At 23.8% G+C, this 21,064-nt stretch overlaps 1 protein-coding gene across 1 annotated transcript in view; it reads right to left on the bottom strand.

Annotated features, from left to right (window-relative positions):
* Nucleotides 1-784: 784 nt before the first annotated feature.
* Nucleotides 785-21,064, bottom strand: part of LOC129608962 (uncharacterized) — an 84,348-nt gene continuing 64,068 nt past the window's right edge. The window contains exons 3-6 of the mRNA XM_055520768.1: nucleotides 4,371-4,685; nucleotides 2,318-4,276; nucleotides 1,900-2,232; nucleotides 785-1,772 (exon numbers count right to left, since the gene is read on the bottom strand). Of these exons, the coding sequence (XP_055376743.1) occupies nucleotides 1,756-1,772; nucleotides 1,900-2,232; nucleotides 2,318-4,276; nucleotides 4,371-4,685 (2,624 nt within the window). The 3' untranslated portion in view covers nucleotides 785-1,755. The remainder of the gene's footprint in view (nucleotides 1,773-1,899; nucleotides 2,233-2,317; nucleotides 4,277-4,370; nucleotides 4,686-21,064) is intronic.

Genomic DNA, 21,064 nt, shown 5'->3' with positions numbered 1-21,064 from the left:
AGCTATTTTCTTTTGCAAGTTGTATTTTATTCATATTTCTTTAAAATAACAAATTTATTGTATTATTACATTAGGTTTTTTTTTCCAATAAATTGAAAAGACGCTCAATAAATTACATTTATGTATGTAGGTCAAACAAAATCTTTAAATATATTAAATTTTATTCAGAAGGATTGTGTTTTTACAATTAAAATTTATAATTTATTTTAATATTAATTAAAAATTAAGTTAATAAAACTATTCTCATTTTTTTTTTAAATAAAATTGTTTATCAAAAATTGATTTTAAAGGAATTTTTTAGCTGGTCTGACTGGGTAATTTCATTGTCATTATTTTGAAATTAAAACTTTTAATAAATTTTTAATTGAATAATTTTAATTCAAACAATTTAATAATTTAGAATAATTTTTTTGGATAATTTGTTTATATTTAGTTCTTTTATTAATAATAAATTTTTACTTTATTTATATTTTTAAATTTTACAAAAATAATAAAATATTTTCAAAAAAAATTATTTGGTCTTTTTTGGATATGCTGTAATAGCATAATATGAGTATGATTTTAAGTTATAAATAAATTTACTAATCAAAAATTTAATTATTAATTAATTAATTTAATCATGAAATTTTCAAATCATAAGTATTGATTTCGTTCTTTCATCGAATACCAATTTGAATGAAAAATAGAATTTAGTATAGTCAGTTTATTATTTTTAATACGATTTTGGAGAAATCAAATGGGTAGAAAATATTTTAAGTCAAATATTAATATCATATTATGTTATTAATTTTTAAACACAATCCTTTGAATTGAAAATAAATTTTTTGATTTTAAATAATAGCGAAAAACAAAGTCATTATAATTAGATTTTAAGTCTTTTTTGTTTTCTTTTTAAATTGTGAATATTTTTTTAATATTTCATTTCTTTACATGCAATTTTAATTTTTGTCTAGTGAATTTTATTATCTAATAAATATTATTATAAATGTATATTTAATTATGTTTTATGATTTTTTTTTTTGTGAAGTCGATTTTTTTTTTGTTGAATTTAAAATTATAATAATTTTATTTTTGATTATTTTGTATTTTGTTCATTTTTGTTTTGAATTCTATTTAATTTTGTATTGATTTTCATTTTGATTTAAATGTTTCTTCTTTTTTTTCTTTGTAGCAGTATTTAAATGTTACAATTTTTTTTTGTGTTTACAAGCTAAATTTAAATTTCTACACATAATTTTGAGGCCAGCCCAAAAATTTACAAAATTTTCTCTTAAAATTAATAATGTAAATTAATTTTAAGTTATTTAATATATAGGTAAATCCTAAGTCTAATGTTTTTAATTAATGTTCTTTGCTTTTTTGTTTTTGCTTTATAACAAAATGTTATATTTTAATTTTTGTTTGTATTTTTCTAGTCTTAATTATGTGTTGAAATGAATAATATTACATTTTTTCCATTTATTCATGTTTCGTTCTTAAATTTTTGTTTTTAAATATTAAATATTTTAAATATTTAATATCTATTAATTATTTAATTAAAATTATAAGTATTAAAGTATGTTTGTTTTGTTCTTTTTGAGATAAAATGAATAATGAAAGATTTTTTTTAAATATATGTGTATTTATTATATATCAGAGTCCAGTCGATTCAGTTTTGTTGTATAGCTTCCTTAATTTTCATTTATATTCCACTTAATAATCCCGCTTATATTATATTCTTTTGCAGTTATATTCCTCCTCCATTAAATTGAAGATTTAATGACGTAATGTTCCTAAAAGTAAATAAAAATCAAAAAATTTTATATATTTAATTATTTCACAGGAATCTTAATGTATATAACAAATTATTGGGAATCGTTTCGAACTGCTCTATAAAAATTATTAAAGATTTTATATTACCTGAATGACAAATAGCTAAAACTTCTACGGGTAATGATCCCCTTCTACGATTCAATATAGATTCAACATCAGATTTTTGACGTTTAAAACGATACCATGCTTGTGAAGTACTGCTACTGCTACCAGAATCAGGTTCAGCCATAATAGGACTTAAAATTTCAGCACCACCTGATGAACGTCTTCTTAATAACTTTTTACGATTTCTGGATTTACCATTAAAATTATTTGAGCGATTTACTGATGAACTATGATCAAATGGTATAGAGCCACGTCTTTGAAATGTTGATGGATTTAATAGGAGACTTTCATTATCACGAGTTGTCTCAATAGAAGCTATAATAATAAATTTACTTGTTAAGTATTGTTTGAATTATATTATAGAATTATATTATAGAATTAGTGTACGTGATTTACTTACACATATGTATAACATCAACTGGCATTGAACCTCTTCGTATAAATTTATCACATGTTCGAACAATCAAATTATATTGATCAGTTCCTGAACTTTTTGATGATGTTCCAGTTGTTGTAGTTGTTGTTGCAGTTATTGTTGTACATGTTATATCAACAGGAGCTGAACCTCTACGTTTACCTTGCCCTAATTTTAATTTAGATGGATCAACATTTTCTTTTTGACCGGGTATAGATAATTTTGCCATTTTATGAGATTTATTTTCAACTTGAAATGATCCATTACCAAGTGATGCTTCACGTTTAAAACTATCCTTTTTGGATTTCTTTTTAGAGCCCTGATGAGTTAAAGGTTCAGTGGATTGTCCATTTTGAGAGCTATTTGAGCTACTTGATTCTGCAACACAACCTGACATTTCAGCACCAGCTGACATATAACGCGCTCGTATATACGGTTGTAGAGGAGGAAATGTTTGCTGTCGAATCAATTGCTTGGAAGTGCTATTGGCTGTTAACATATTTGTGCTTAAAGAATTCAATCCACCATGCATAACAATATTTAAACGATCCGCACACTCACTCTTACTCATTGTTGCAATATTTAATTCTGGTAATAAAGTTTCTGCACTTAGTGGTCGTTCACGCTCACCAAAACTACCACCAGATGATTTTCTTAAACCACTCTCACTGTCTGATGAAAGAATTGAAAAGGAATCATCAAATCTACTTTCAAAGTCTTCACGTAGTGTTAAAGTTGGCCCATGTTCACTTCCAGTACCACTGCTAGAAACAGCATTATCGCGGGATTCCTTTGGCGGAAGAATTATTTTCGGTGGGTTAACTGGTACAGAATGTCTACGATCAAAGTGTGATCTACCGAATTTCGGTACTTGAAGAGAGCTACGTCGTGGTAATTTTATTTCTGGTAATAAAACTTCTGAACTATCAGATAATTCAAGACAAATATCAGCTGCTTCTCCAATATCATCTTCATTATCATTATCGACATTTATAATATTATCAGCACCACCAGCATAATCTTCATCTAAAATATCATCATCAGATATTTCAGTTTTCGTTTCTTCAGCTTGTTCAGCTGCAACACGATTGGACCATTGCACTTCATTTTCCCTTAAATATTTCATCATACGTGTCGATAATTTTGTATTCAAAAATCTATGCCATTCAATAAATAATGGTGTTACAACAAATTTAAAAAATCCTACTTGAATTTTTGGAACCGAATTCGTAAAACGATCACATAATGATGTAACCGGAAGATTTAATTGTCTTTCATAATCACCCTGTCTAAAGAATTCTTCACATACTTTTTGACTCCATTTTTTACTAATATCCCATGGCCTGCATGGATTCGATATATCAGCACATTTAAGTGATATTTGTAATATAAAATGACGGTTCTCAGCAATTGTCATATCTAATGTATTCGTATCTAAATATTTACGAAATGTTTCTAAAAATTCGGTTTGTCTTGTTATATCTGTTGCTAATATTAATGATGCTATTTGCTTTTCAACAATTGGTCGTATATCTTGAATTTGTTCTGCAACACCAGATTCTAATAAACAACCAACAGCTGAACGCCAATGATGATTTTCTAATACAGATGTATTTTCATAGAGAGCAGCTAAATGATTTGATGTTGCTATTAAAAATGGTTGATTAACACCTGGATGATCTAAATCATGTGTTACAGCACCAAGTAATGAAGCCAATATTTCAATTGGTTTTAAATTTTCATAAATTTTATGTTCTTGTAAAAAACAATGCATTGCTTGTGTTACATCAGTCGCATGTATTGAATTATGATACGGATTTGTGCTATGATATCCCTCTTCGATGAGGGTAAATAATTTCCATAATCTAACTACATCTAAATTAAAATGGTCCAAAAGGCCGTACCAATGGAACAAGTGAACACATATAACAGGCAGTGAACGTCCTATTTAAAAGCAAAAAATAGAAAATATTAAATAAGTATTAGTCAAAAAGTATATCATAAATAAATAATATTGATTATTAAATTGATTTTTTACCTCCAGTTACAGTTTCTAATGTAAATGCATTAAATCGCCAGTCACCAACACGATTTAATATACACTGAACTTGTCCATGAAGAACGTCATCTAATATAGCTGGATCCTGATTTAAAGAACGTGTTGTTAACTTCTTGCGACGTCTTTTATGCATTGTTAAAAATCTTCCATTACTTAAGTGACGGCGTCTAGCATTTTCATGTTTTTCTTCATCTAATAATGCCTCCAATAATGGTCTATCTGATTCTGATACCCTTCGTCTCCAATCGTCACGTTCAGATGTATCAACTTGAGCGAGTTTTTGCTGATGGGAGGCTGTAAAAAAAAATAAAAACAAGATTTTATAATAACATAATGTAATTAATAATAGCTCGTACTTTTTAAGTTTTAAACTAGGATTTATAACGCTTCCATTTTTTTTGTGTCTATAAAAACTTCGTTATCAGTTTTTGAAATGTCATTTTTTTAACACAACACTACAATACATAATAATATTGTCAATTTTATTTTTGTTGTTTAATAGCTATGTAATTTTTTTTTTAAGCACATCCTAAAAGTATGCAATATTTTCATTAAATTTTTTATAGGTAAAAATATGCATTACTGCGCATTGAATACAAAGTAGTAATCAAACAAAAAATTTATAACCAGAAAATAATTATGATTTTGGAATAAAGAAGTTTTTCAACTTCTCAACTAGAAAACTAAGAATAAGAAATGTTGAAACAATAGGATAAGAAAAAAAGTACAAAAAATCTAATGATAAACAGTCTGGGTAAGAGCAACATTCTGTTACAACATAAATTTATGTTGACTTTTTTCATAAAAATTATAGCTACTTATGTGGAATCTATACATAATTTCCTTAATTATTTAGATCTAAATCTAATTATGTAATAATCTAAATCAAGGTGAATTAATTTATATTTAAATTTATTTGAGATTTCAGTGCTTGTTTATAAATTAAATTCGGGAATATGACACAATAAATTTTCACATTAAATATACACTGAAATGCAGCCTCATTTTGTGAATATTTACTTAATAATATTAAAGATAATCTTTAAAGAGTTAAAATTAAATATGTTAAGTCATAATTTGTAACGTAGCTTGGCTCAAAAATTTCATTAATTTATTTAAAATTTAGCTTACAAATTATAAATGCAGAATTTTTTAGTATAATACAATTTCCTATGTTCCAGGACTCTTAAAATTAGAATATTACAAGGGAATAGGAATATTTTTGTTCTAGTATATGAAACGCATTTTCTATAAAAATGAAATTTTTGGAAAATGGTGTTATGTAATTATTTTGAGAATTGAAATGGAATAGTGTTTACATTTTTTGTTTCTGTCGAATGTCATTCAAAAATTAAAATTTAACGAGTTCATTTAAATTTTGTTCGTAATTTTAAAATATTTTCATATTTAAATTACTTTATTCAAAAAAAAATTTAATTTATTCTAGAATCAGTATAAGATCTAAACATTTGCTTTTTCACTCAAAATTTTTACTTTTTACTTCCAATTCTATTTTTTTTTTGGCCGTCTGTTTTTTTCATTAAACAATCCATTTTTCTCCAAAGGATCAATTTTTATATTTTTTTTTATCAATTAAATTTATAATGCAAAACCATGTTTTCAAAATTATAGGTTCTTATATTTAATTTTGAATTACGAAAATGGTATTGAAATATTTGAATTTGGAATAATGTTGGAAAAATGATAAGGTAGTTTCAATCAATTTGTATATAGTACTACTTTTCCATTTTTGAATTACATATAGCACGACCGCAGGTTTGCATTCCGGAGAATGTAAATTTTAAATTTCATTTACATTCTACCAAATGGCGTTATGTTCCAGGGGGTGATTAAATACAATTTTGAAGTTATTTATATCTAATTCATGCGTATTCGAATTTAATATTTTCGACAAAGAAAAAAAAAACACACTCGTAAAAATTTTATTGTCAAATAATTTTAAAATCTATTCATTTTAAATTGTTTTCAATGCCACATACATACATATACGTACATGTATAATGCTATAATGTTTGATTCCTCTTGTCACTCAATTAATAATTCATTTAAAGGTTTTCATATTACACATACGATTATACATGTTTTTCGTTTGTGTAATGTTATATCCTTTTTTGTATTCTGATGTTTTTTCTTATGTGTAGGATAAAAAATATACAAGATATATAATAAAATTCATTCATACATATTCATGTAGGAATAATATTATACCATAATTCATGTACATATTTACTTTAAAATTTCATGATCATTTCCATGGAAAAAAAACCAAAAAAAAAAAAAATTGTTTTCTTATATTCATATTGGTTTCAATTTTCAAAAGAGAAATATATATGTATGTATATATATGTAAGTTAAAAGGTATAATGTACGAACAACAAAAAAAAAAAGAAATAATAAACCACAAAATGACGAGATATTAGAAATGTTTTCCAAAAATTAAAGAGATCAAGGATATTAATATGACGTGAACATATACACATAATGTATATACATACATTTTGTTATTATATATTAATTTATAAGCTTCTTCATGAACATATATTTAAATGAATATATGTACATTCATATATCACAGAGGTACAAGTGTGTGTATATGGTATGAGATGGAACATGATTTTAAAATATATTGTATGTATATATTACATATGAAATCAATATTTTTTTAATGACTTGCCATTTTATTTTATATAAAAAATAATATATACTTAAATTTGACTCTTGCGCCTAAGTAAAATGATATATCGTTAGTATAGATTGGTTTTTCTTTTATTATTTATTAACACATTGCCGACCGAAACTGAATTTCAACTGAATATAAGCTATCCACCGCGCTATCAACATTGTTTTCTGAAAATTCTGATTCAGTATCAACGTATAAAATTCATCAAAAGCATTTTCAATTTTCTGGGGCATTTTATTGAGGTCTTTTATTATATTACAAAAATATATTACAAAAAAGATATAGAGTTGTTCTGCTTAGTATACAAAAATTGTATTCAGACTGGAATTTTAGACGATGATACTATAAGCTATGATCAAATATCAGCCGTTATATATAGCGATTAACGAAGAGAAAAGGTCATCAAAATATATAATATAAAATATATATATATTTAATATACTTAAAACCATGTATGCAGTACTCCATTGCTTTACATTGTCAAACGGGGAGATTTCCCCGATCGGTCGAACACTGAGATTTTTTATAACGGGGAGATCTTCCCGATCGGTCGGCAATATGTTAAGTATTTAAATTTTCACAATTTCTCTAGTAAATTATTTTGAATTTAATGCAATAATAATAATAAATATAATTTAAGTAATTCAGGAAGTCTCTTAATTATAATATTTAAGATATTATTATAATATATTAAGTTTTATATAATATTTAAGAAAAGTTTCTATATTGTAAATTCAAGTTGAAAGCAAAAATTTCAAAATTTTGTAAATATATAGCTGACTAGCAAAAGTTTAAAGAAGACCTAAAGTTGTCATCAAATCAATGGTTTGTAATATAGCACTATTAGAATTTAAAAGCTGTTAAAATTTAAGATTTACAGTCTAGAAGAAAAACGATATCAAAAATTTTGGAAAAACGGATTTCAGATTTATTTTGTTTTTTTTTTTTTTTCAAGTTCAATTATGGTATGTTGTGGTAGAAGATTCTTATGGAAATTTTGATCAGAAAATTATATCAAATACAAATTTAATATTATTTTCCAATAGATTCATCCAATGTGAGCTAAAGATTTTTTGTGTTATAGTAAGAAAAGTAAGATTTAAAGTCTAGATACTTTAAATCGTAAATTGATTAATACGATCAAAACGTGAAATTAGTTGGTTATTGAATGCATTTACCTAAATAATATTTAATTAGATGGTTTGTTTTTTAGGCGAAACTGATTTAATTTGGCATTGGACAATTTTCTACGGAACTATTTACCAACAACATATAAAAAGTTTCCTCTATATACCAATAATATAAAAACATAAAAGAGAAATATGTACAAACGTCCACTATGTACGTAAGAATTTTCAAAAAAAAAAATATTACCTATTATGTTACATAAGATTACTCTAATTCCAAATGCAATAAAGAAATACCCTACTTTTTAGCACTTTTCCAAGAAATTTTTGAAAAAAAGTGCTTATTAGTTTCCCTCTGTCCGTCCGTCCGTCCGTCCGTGGATACTTTTTTTGTTTACAAAACTTGTACAACCTTGAAGATAGAAAGCTGAAATTTAATACGTACATAGATCTTTACTAGAAACTAATTTTCGTAGAAAAAAATTTTTACCTATCCCCCCCCTCTAGAAGTTATACCCCCGCAAAACCCTAAAAATGGCCTTTTGTTAACTATTTGTTGCAATGAAACCATAAGCATTTTTGAAATTTTGCAAACGCATACAGGTAGCAACTTGCTTCCCCTAGCGCGGTATACTATAGTTAAACTTTAGAAAAACAAAATGGCCGTTCAAATTTAACGTTATCTAAAGTCTTTTTTTTTCAAATTTTTGATTTCGTTTTTCTTCTAGACCCAACCCTGTAGAAGTAAATTTTAGGGGCTTTTAGACATTAACAAATAATTCATTTTGTTAGAAGAAAGTCTTTTTCCATCTCCACCCCTTCTCAAGTTATCACCTCTTGAAATTTGTAAAATTTGAATTTTTGACACCTTATATTTCCGAAACCGCAAACTTTTTAAAATTTCTATAAACACAAAAAGTTAACGGTATATTCCATGACATTAAAAAGTATAATTATTTTTCTTAACTCACACAATTAAAACTTAAAATCGAGCATTATGTTAAATCCCCTCTTTATATTAATTTTTGCTTTATTTCAAAGACTGCATGTATGCATCATCCTAAATATATGCAATCCTAGAAACAGTTTCATATATGAATGAAAATGATTTTAATAATGTGATAGCTATACATAGACTGTATTTAATAGCAGAATTTTCACTTGTTGAAGGGAAAAGTGCTACAATACAAACTATTGGTTTGACCCAACTTTATTTGATTTTTAAACGAATGTGTCCTCCTTAGTTTTTTTGTGAATACTTTAAAAAAAGTTTTAATTATTTTCTATTTGAAATACTTTTCTTTTCAAATTCTTAACATTATTTTCAAAGAGAAAAAAGGTAATTTTAAATTTAAAATTTCGAATCGGATAAAATGTTGATATTAAGGTTAAAAATTTTATTATGTATTAAAAAAAAAAAGAAGTATACATAATTGGTTCACGTTCAATAGATTTAAAAGTTTTTTTTTTCCTTCAAAAATTCAAAGTTTTCAAAAGAATTTTTGTTACGGGTTTCTTTTGAAGAATAATAAATTTAATTTGTATATATGTATATAGAAGGATGATATGTAACGCATTTATATTATGAACTTTCTCTTGATTTTTTACATAGACATTTTTGATTTATGATGTATTAGAGCAATAAAAATATCTTTGAGATTAAAATGGAAAGTTTTTAAAAACTTAAGAAGGGATTCATCATATAAATATCCTTATATTCCTCAAACTATAATCTTAATGATTAAATTTTGTAAAATTGTCATTATGCCTACATTATATTTGTAATGCCGAAATTTCCAAAAAAAAAAAAATGTAAATACCTAAAGATTTTCGGAATGTTATTGTTATTTTTTTATCTTAATGCTTTTAATATATAAAATTGGGTATACTTACAGAATTGAGTATTATAAAAATTATAAAAAAAATTTTAAATTGTAAGCTTTGTTCCAGGAATATTTTGGTATTGCAGATTTGTAACAACAGGGTGATGATGCAATTCGACCAATTATTATAGTTTTGGATAGCAGCTCTCTACTAAGTACCGATATTACGTTCAAAGTATCCGCTTGAGACCTATTTTTTCAATGAATTCGAGTATCTTGTTGCAGTCAATTTTTCACAGTTTCTCTGCTGCTAAAACAAATCTTTTCCAGAAATTCTTTGTTTCTGTAGATTAAAGTTTCAAATTTTAGTAGAAGGTGCATTTATATATTAGAAAAAATTGTATTTACTTCTTATACTGAAACTCGTATATAAGTTAAATATTATTACCATTACACCGTGACTACTTAATTTTTAGGAGTTTTAGTTCCAAAAAATTTTTGTTAAGAGTTTCAGTTTATTAAATTGAATTTTTTTAATATATTGATTTGGGAGGATGTACGAGTATCCAAATTTATAGGAATTTTAAAAATGTTTTAATTATAAATTAAGACGAGAAAAAATAGAGTTGATCTTGTCAACTCTGTGATACCCGTACGAATTTTTTATTCTATTGTGCTGAAATTTTAATACCACAGATTTTATAGTTTCTGAGATATATTCGAATAATTTTTGAAGTTGTATTGCAGCTACCAGAAGGAACCAAGCAATTTCAACAACTCTCATCAAACACAGAGGCCCTATACTAATATATTCAATTGTATGAAATTTTAATACCAAAGTATTAATAGTTCAAAGATCTAATAGTCTAATAGTTTCAAAGATATATAGTATAATAAATTTTGAAGTTGTGTGGCAGCTACCCGAACCATTACCCAGATCATATTTAATTCAAATAGGATTCTGGCATTTACTATAATGAACAATTTGTGAAAATTTGGTAAAATTATCTCAATTAGTTTTTGAGTTATCGGGCAGACGGACAGACAAAACTAAATCGACTCAGAATTCGACTCTGATCAAAAACATACACTTGAGTCTATATATCTCAGATCATTATATTTTCTTAGCGTTACAAACGGTAAGGTAAAATTTTGTATATTCTTCGAACATACGTTCATACGGGTATAATTATATAGATTATTTTAATAGTTTTTATAATTATTTTTATTATTATTAAATGTTATTAAAATTTATTTAGATATTATTAAAAGAAATATAATTCAAATTAAATTTCACATAAAATATAAAAAAAATTTATTAACACAGAGATTATTATTATTTTTAATTTTTATAATTGTACAAATTTGCAAATTGCAAATTGCGTAGGATTCGATTAAGATTTAATGGACTTTTTTACAAAAAAAAAAATAAATGAGTTATTAATTAAAATTTAATTAACCGTATAACATGAAATTTGTTTTTTTTTTTATTTGCTTCGGAAGATGAAAATTTTCATGGAAATGAGAACCATTTTTCCATTTTTAAAAAATTATTATATTGCATATATTTACTATAAAAATATTTTAATTTTTCACAATTTTACAAAATTTATAATTGAATTTTTGTTTTTAATTTATTAAAAATATGAAAACAGGAAAAACAAAACAAAATATATTTCTTTCACATATTTTAATTTATTAACTTTTTGTATGTATATGGTATGTATATGTTGAATATATGGGTATAATGGAATCTCTTAAAATATTGTTCTTATATAAGTTTCCGATTTTGCTCTTTACTTGGAATATTTTCCTTATATATTAATATTAATATTAAAAATTAATATGGCATATTATAATGTAATATATACAGGATGATTCAGAAAGGTATACAATAACATATACTTTTGGTTAGAAGGTTGAAATGGTTCTAATTAATAAATAACACATTTGTTCTGGAATAATTGCTAAATCTTAAGGATTTCCGAGTTACAGGGTTCTTAAAAATGTCATCTGCTTTTTAAAAGAAACTGTATTGTGATCTAAATTAATAATAGTTTATATTTATAATAATTGCAGGATTTAAAATCAATAAAAATGGAAAATATATTGGAAATTTTTTTTAATTTTTTGCATTTTATTGCCGTCTTTCAAATTTTGACATAGAAATTAGTTTTCTACTATATTTTCTGTACCATAAAAGATTTTTTAATATTTGAGGATTTAAATTAAAGCTTAAGTAGCTGGGCTTTAAATTCTATAAAATGAAATTTTAAAATTTCAAAAAATTTCGTAAAAAATTTTTCGGATTAGAGAAAACTAAAAAAAAAAAATAAAAAACAGAGGGAAAAAAATTGATTTTTCTTAATGTTCGAATGCTTTTTCAAATATTCAGAAAATACATTAAATACAAAATCAAGTAATATGTTGATTTAAAGCTCTTTACTAAGCCTTGAAGCTAATATTTTTTTATTAATTTGAAATTTTTTCGGGACGGAAATTATGAAAGAAAAAAAACTTGAACAATTAGAAATTTCGCCAAAAAATTTATTTAAATGCCTGTTACTCGAAAACCCTTGAAATTTATTTACTAGTCCGGAACAAAAATTTTACCCATTTTTGATCCTCTAATCAATGAATCAATTGTATATATTGTTGTATACCCTTTCTGAATCACCCTGAATATGAATGAATTTTACCTGTTGTATATACTTGTGTGTATATGTAAATATAATTATGGTCTTTAAAGGACGTATTGAAATGTAAAAAAAAATTATTGGTTTCATTATTTATTCCTTTGTCAATTATTATTTAATATTAATATTGATGATTTGATTAAAATGTTTTAAGGCATATTTTGCCACCATTGCTAAAAGTATTATGGAAAACTTAATGTATATTAATGAGATGAAAGTTAAAATGAAAATTTTTAATCGTATATATCCATATACAATATAAATAATAGGGATTTTTAAAGTAATTTTATAATAATTGTAAAATGCAGTATTTGGCTAAATTTTTAATTTAAATTTAACATAACTTTTAACGATATAATAAAAGGAACGATTTATTAAGGCAGAACAAAACTTTTCATTAACAAATACAATAAGAGTTCTCAGTTAATTGTATTGTATTTTTCGTAAAAATATGTAGATTTCCGATAATTCAGTTGTGATAAAAGTCTTACTATAAACTAAGTTCGATTAATCCAAATTGCAAAATCTACAAAATCTGAAATTCTGCAAATTTCATATTTTCGATAAATTTCTGCTAAAAAAAAGCATATTCGAAAATGAAATACAGCAAAAATCATAAATAATAAATTAGAAAAGAAGCATAATGGAAAAATGTCGAACATTGAAGAATTTCTTGAACGCACTTTTTAGCACTTTTCCAAATTTTTTTTTGAAAAAAAGTGCTTATTAGTTTCACTCTGTTCGTCTATCCGTTCGTCCGTGGACACTTTTGTTTACAAAACTTCTACAACCTTGAAGATAGAAAGCTGAAATTTAATACGTACATAGATGTTCACTAGAAACTTATTTCCGTAGAACAAAATTTTTACCTATCTCCCCCCCTCTAGAAGTTATACCCCCCCAAAACTCTAAAAATGGCCTTTTTTAAATATTTGTTGCAATTAAACCATAAGTATTTTTGAAATTTTGCAAACGGAGAAAGGCAGCGGTTTGCTTCCTCTAGCGCGGTATATTTTAGTTAAACTTTAGAAAAACAAAATGGCCGTTCAAATTTAACGTTATCTAAAGTCTTTTTTTTCCAAATTTTTGATTTCGTTTTTCTTCTAGACCCCAGCCTGTATAGACAAATACATTTAGACAAATAGTTTATTTCATTACAAGAAAATTTTTTTCCATCTCCACCCCCTCTCAAGTTATCACCTCTCGAAATTTGTGAAATTTGAATTTTTGACACCCTATATTTCCGAAACCGCAAGCTTTTTCAAATTTGTATAAACACAAAAAGCTAACGGTAAATTCAATGACATTAAAAAATATAATTATTTTTCTTAACTCACACAATTAAACCTTAAAATCGAGCATTATATTAACCCCTTTTTATATTAATTTTTGCTTTATTTCAAAGACGTATGCGTCATCCTAAATATATGCAATCCTAGAAATAGTTTTGTATATGAATGAAAATAATTTTAATAGGGTGATAGGTATACATAGACTGTATTTAAAAGCAGATTTTTCACTTGTTGAAGGGAAAAGTGCTACAATACAAACCATTGGTTTGACCAAACTTTATCTTTTCTGTAATTCTGCAATGGAAAAGTACTCAGTTTTTGCTCAAAATTTTTTATAAAAGTCATTTGTTATTAATTTATCGTTTGTAAGGTGAAAACCACGAAAAATAAACGTTTGTAAATTTTCGAAATAAAATGAGTATAGATCAAAACCACAAGAATTTGAGAGTTAATTAGAGAAAAAATGGAGTCAATTAAAAAGGAGTCTTTTCGGAAAAAGCAAAATTGATTTATCACCATATAAAAACGCTCTTTTTGTATAGACTCTTTTTGTATAGACGCAAAATTAATACTCCTTAAATTTTCTCCTTAAAGACCTTTTTTCAATTTAATTTTAATAAATTCAATAATTTTTTTATTGAAAGTGGTAAGTAAATATATTTCGGTATTGCCAATATGCAAAAATGAAAAATCGCTTTAGAGATATGAAATTTTTTTTTTTTTTTTTAGAAAAATGACAAATTTAATTGAGAAAATTAAAATTATTAAAAAATATGACTGAAAGAGGAGAAAGACATATAATATATGATCTTTCCGAAAAACATTTCAATTAAATTAAATTTTCCAAATATAACAATTAATTTCCAATAATTTATAATTAGGGTTTTAAAATGTAATATAAAAATAATTGAATAATTCCCAATGAAGAAAAATGTTCTACAATAAAAATTTTATATGAATACTTTGATATTATATAACAAAAATAATATTATTATAATTTACTATATAGATGTATTTGTACAGTATATAATTAAATTACAATTATTCAGTTAAATAATAAATTTATATAAAGAAAAGTCTGTTAATCAAGTTGAGGTTAACTTACTGTAAGGTAAGTTGAGGTTAACTTAAGATAAATTCTTTTTGATTTACCAACCACTTTTAAGGTTGTATAACTTATATTTCTAATACAAATTTGCAAATAAAATAACTTGATCATGCACATATTTATATATATATAGATTAATATTAATATATATATATAGATATAGTTTAAAATTGAGTTTATATGAAAATAAATTTTAATAAATATTGAGGTTTTCTTTGAGTAACCAAATGTATAAGACATAAATTTCAATTTAAAACACAAGTATATCATATATATACAGATATATATATATACATATATATGTTTTATTGTGTTATATACGTGTACCATATACATATACTGATAATATATAGCTACATGTGTTATACACTGTCAACAATTTAATTATAAAATGAAATTTATTTTTATACATTTTGTTATATTAGATTTTTCCTACTATAATGTTTACATCAAAGAAACAATTTTCACTTTGTAAACAACTCAAATTTATATATGAGGCTAGTATGTCAGTTATTCGCTGATACTGATATACATATATATATGACGTAGCGGTAAATATGAGACGCTTTAAACAGATGATTTCGTGTTACAGTCTATCTATATATGCACTTTGAAGAAGCAAAATAATTATTTTAATATTAATAAGTTGAATAATAACCAAATTATTAAGAAAATTTGAAAGAAAATAGGTAAGATCACAATGTTGCATGAAAAATATTTCTTAACATTTAGTACAGAGTGTGAAAATAATATTTTCAAGGGAATCCTTCAACAAAATAATGTAAAAGGGCAAAAAAGAAAAATGTATTAATTTTATACCTAAATTTTTAACAGTGTACAAATATAACATAATATATATAAATGTTATATGAACATATATATATATATATTCGTATTTAATAAAGACTATTTTATTAAAATCTTATAAGGTGTAAATTTTATTTATTTTATAAATATTGTATTTGGTGATGATTAATTTAAATATATACATATATATATATATATTTTATTATATATCATGTGTCCTTTTGGCTTTCCATATACCTAATATATTAAATATATATCAGTATATAATATAACAGTTTATAAAGATATATGTTATATATATGATATTTAAATATAAAAGGATTAATAATTACATTAAATCCTTTAGAAAATTTATTAGGGTACAAAATTACATTATATTATATTATAAATTGTTATTTACAATATTGTTATATATGTATATACCAAAGTATATATGAATAGAGAAATATTTATGTTTGTATATATATTATATAAATATAATGTTATATGCTAAATATATCATATTAAAATGTATTTATTAAGTGTTAAACAATTATTTTCTTACATGTATTATATCGTTATATAAGTATAACAGTATATTATGTATATATGTGTTATACATAAAGTATGGTTAATTAAATGACTTTCTATATATTATATATTATAATATAATAGACTTTAAACTTTTAATTAAAATTGCATATAATAAGTTATAATTAATTTTGATGGCATTTATAATATAATTTAGCTATTAATTTATTAATAAGCAATAAAAAAAAAAATGGAAATTATTATATTATTAATTTCTACACTTAGTAATATTTATAAATACATGTTCTATATATGTATATAAGTAGGTACATATATTTTAATTTTCCACATTTTAAATTTAATAATATTAAAATTTATTTAATAATTTACTTAATGTAAATTTTATACATATATAATATTTTAAATTCAATAAATTTTAGTTTGTTGAATTGTAAATAAATTGATTCACAAGAGTATTAAACATTATTTTATTGAGTATTAAGGTTTAGACTGTGTGTCATGTGTGTGGCGTATATGATATATATTGAGAATTGAGTATGTGATGCGTAAACTTGCTTAATAGAGTTTTCAAATTCAATTTCTGGTAATAGAGGTATTAAATGGTTTTTTTATCAAATTTTAAATTAAATACAGGCGATTTTATGGAATAGGCACTATCCTATAAATATATATGTTCTTGTTATTGTGTGTTTCAATGGATTGTATGTAGCAATCAATGTAAACAAAAAACAAATACTTAGTAATCATGTGAATTACAGTATAAAGTAATGTAGAGAATATTTCGTCGGCAATTTCTTCATGCCTCTGTAGCTCAGTTGGTAGAGCGTCCGCCTAGAAAGCGGTAGGTCACTGGTTCGAGTCCAGTTCGAGGAGAAAAATTTTTTTAATGAATAATTTTTCTGCCTTTAACTCGTTCGTTTGATTACGTCATCCATCTGTTCTGCAGTTGCATGAAGAAATTTTGCATTAAGATAGATTTTATGAATTTGTTTGTGACCATATAACATTATCGTATTCTAACTGTACTACTATTAGATTATATCGTAAAATTTATATTGTGTCGTAAAATATTTATATTAATAGAATTTATATTTATATTAATAGAATTTATATTACGATGAATTTCATAAAATCCAATAGCCCGATATTCGAAATTATGAATTGTAATTACTCAAGAATGTGTTAATTAAAATTTTTAAATTTTAATAATAAAAAAAATTTAAATTTTGAAGATTATTGGATTATTTAATTAATTTCGACTGGAATAATTAATAATCTTAATTTTTTATTTTTCGCTTTATTAGTTTTCAATATGATGCGTTATTATTAATTTTTCAATTAATTTTTTATTAACAAAAATCTCAAATTCATTTATTAATTTAATTGGTTTTTACAATTATTATTAAATACAATCTGGATTGCTGTATGGCTGTTCAAAATTATTTAAAATAAATTTTAATATTTTTCTAATATAAATAATAAATAGTATTCCAATGTATTTAGAACATACTTTTTCATTAAATTTTGATTATAATGCCAATAAATTACGAATTTCACTTATATTTCTTCATTTGTTTTATATTCTGTAGAAAGTTATACTTAAATTCAAATTTAAAATAAATAAATTTGAAGAATAAATTCTACAAATTGTTTTTAATATATTAAAAGAAAACTCCATTTAATTTGGAATCGGAATAATTATTTGCTAATATATATGTCGGGCAATACATACGCAAACTTTATCAAGGCTAATTTTCTTCTAATTAAGACAACAATGTCTTTAAAAATTAAAATATATTAGCAATTAAAGATTCGATTCCGAGTAAAAGGGAATTCTCTTAAAATAAACTAAAAAAAAATTTTTTAATATTCGGAATAATATCAACTTTCTTAATAAATATTTTTGAATAAATTCGGTGTCTACCAAAGTGTATACATTATCTGATAAATTAAAGATAAGGAACAACTTCTATATATAGAATAACATTCGGTTATTAAAAATTAATTAAACATAATCTTGGAATCAATTATATTTTTCATCAAAATAATAAATTTCTCTTATTTCATTCAGCCTCTCTTAATATTCATTAAACATTTGAATATTCAAATTAACACATAATAAAATTTTTATAAAAAAAAAAAAACAAATGTACGTGATGGGTAAACTACTAGAAATAATAAATGCATAAAATACATACATATATGTATAACAGAATTATAGACTAAAAATTTATTCCACTTGCGAACTACTCGTATTTAAACTCTCAAACAATAAATTTTTATAATTGCCCACCTTTATACAATGCATGTTAAATAAAATGTTATGAACTCCTTTCTGTATTTTAAAGGATTATTATGCGTGTATACATACATACATAATATATATTTAAATGACGTGTTTAATTTCAATTGGTTGAAATGTGGTTGTGTTGCTTCAATATACATACATGTATTTAAAGCAAAATTTTATCAAAGTAATATTGAATATTGTTAGATTATTTTCTGTTTTCTTGAATAGTTTAGTCATAGGCAGTGAAAAAGTTTTATTTTAGTTATACTTATCTTCTGGCTTAAGATCATTAAGAGTATCAACAACAAAATTGATAAAAATTTTAACTTAACATTTAATTTTATATGATTTTTCTTAAAATCTCAAGGAATAACTGAAATATCTGAATTCATAATATATTTTCTTGAAGCAGACCCTAAAACTAGTAGAGTAAATTTAATATTAAAATGAGTATACGTATGTATTTAAATGTTCCTATGTTAAATTGCACGTATATTGACTAATAAATTTTAAAATACATACACTTTTATTTAATCGAAAAAATAATTTTCTGTTCGGTGCCATACTCACTATTGGTTTATTTTTAAATATATTTTAAAATTGAGATTAAGAAGTCAGTATGAAAAATACAAATTAAAAACTTTACAATTACGAATTCTTTGATAAATATGGAGCACGAACTTAAATATCGCATCGGACATGTATGGTTTCCGGCTTTAATATAAATTGCTGCTTGGATTGATATTAATTTGAAGATTTTGATATTAAATTTGAATTGAATCAATCTCATATTATATCCTTATGAACGAAATTTCTAGGAATATTATACATATACTTTATATAGTTATACTATACATTGTTAACATTAAGTTCATGAGACAAGAATGTAATACATATTCTTGATTAGCTTGTATTCCTCGGGATTTATTAATATGGCACCGAGATGTCCCTATTGTAACTCAAAAATTTATGAACTTATAGATATACAAAATTTTTAATTCGATTTCGATAGCATTAACAGTAACAGTTTGAATAGCTACCATGCTACTACAAAAATGATTTACCCTATTCAAATTTTGCATTAACGAATTTCAGTAATTGCACCAATATTCTGGCACAATTTCATTAGGTTTGTATAAATTTTTGTAAAAGCTTTGTAAGTCAAAAAAATCTACTATCTACTGCCGTATCTCGGAACTTACAAATCCTTGCACATCATTTTGAATTCAAAATTATTTGAATTAAATTTTTAAAATAAATTTAACAAAACTATTAAACATTTTAAGAACAAGATTTTTAAATAATTTCTGATTTTTTTCAATTTCTTTAGAATAAAAATTAATTTTATAATTTTTTATAACTTTATATACATAGATGTAAGTTTGTTACACACATACTTACAAACAACATACTATTTTTGTTAATTATTTTTTAAAGTTCATTGTTCTTTAAATTAAATTAAAAGTGATTGTTATTGAAGGTGGGAGCCAACAATAAAAAAATAAAAATTTATTATAGAAAATTTTATTTTAAATATATTTAATTTTTTATATATAATTAATAGAATTAAATAGTTTCTTAACATAAAATTCTTTAAAAAAGACATTTTACTTGACATCGTTTTCAATTTACTTACATACTTATATACATATACATATGTAATGTACTTCTATACTTGTATATTTAAAATTGATTTAAGAGATTCACTTTTCTCTTCATTTATAAGAAGATGAAATCTTTACACATTCATAATGTATAAATTTTGTAAATACATATATATATATGTGGTGGCAAGTTCATATACAGGGTTATTTGTAAAAATAAAATGAAATTTTAGTTGAACTATTTTGTTTGAATTTTTATATTTTGACGAATTATTAATTATTTATTCAGAGATTAGGGAAATGAAGTTATTGTTCAATGAATGGTAAATAATGGAGTTAGCGATTGGCAGGATAGTTTAACGTAAATGTTACTGTTACTATTTTATTATACGAATATAGGCTAAAAGGCATTGTCCTATACTCATATGGGTTTAACAATAATTTGTTCTAGTTAATGATAACTGCAAAAGCTCAATTACTCTATGCTTCTTATTCAAAAATATTTGTATACCGTAAAAATTAAATAATTTTTTTCATTTAAAATTTCATTAAATTTTAAAAGTTGGTTTGTATACGGTCATAATATCGATGGTGAAGCGAACAGATATGCTAAGTAACAAATTTTTCAAAATGCGTTTTTTTACACCAATACTAATTTCGAAGTAGCTAAAAAAGGCCAAGTGCTTTCTTAGAA

Source organism: Condylostylus longicornis, unplaced genomic scaffold (assembly GCF_029603195.1).
Source record: "Condylostylus longicornis isolate FDR11 unplaced genomic scaffold, ASM2960319v2 ptg000038l, whole genome shotgun sequence".
Lineage (NCBI taxonomy): Eukaryota > Metazoa > Arthropoda > Insecta > Diptera > Dolichopodidae > Condylostylus > Condylostylus longicornis.
Note: the sequence above shows the minus strand (reverse complement) of the source record. Positions and strands in the feature narration are given on the sequence as shown.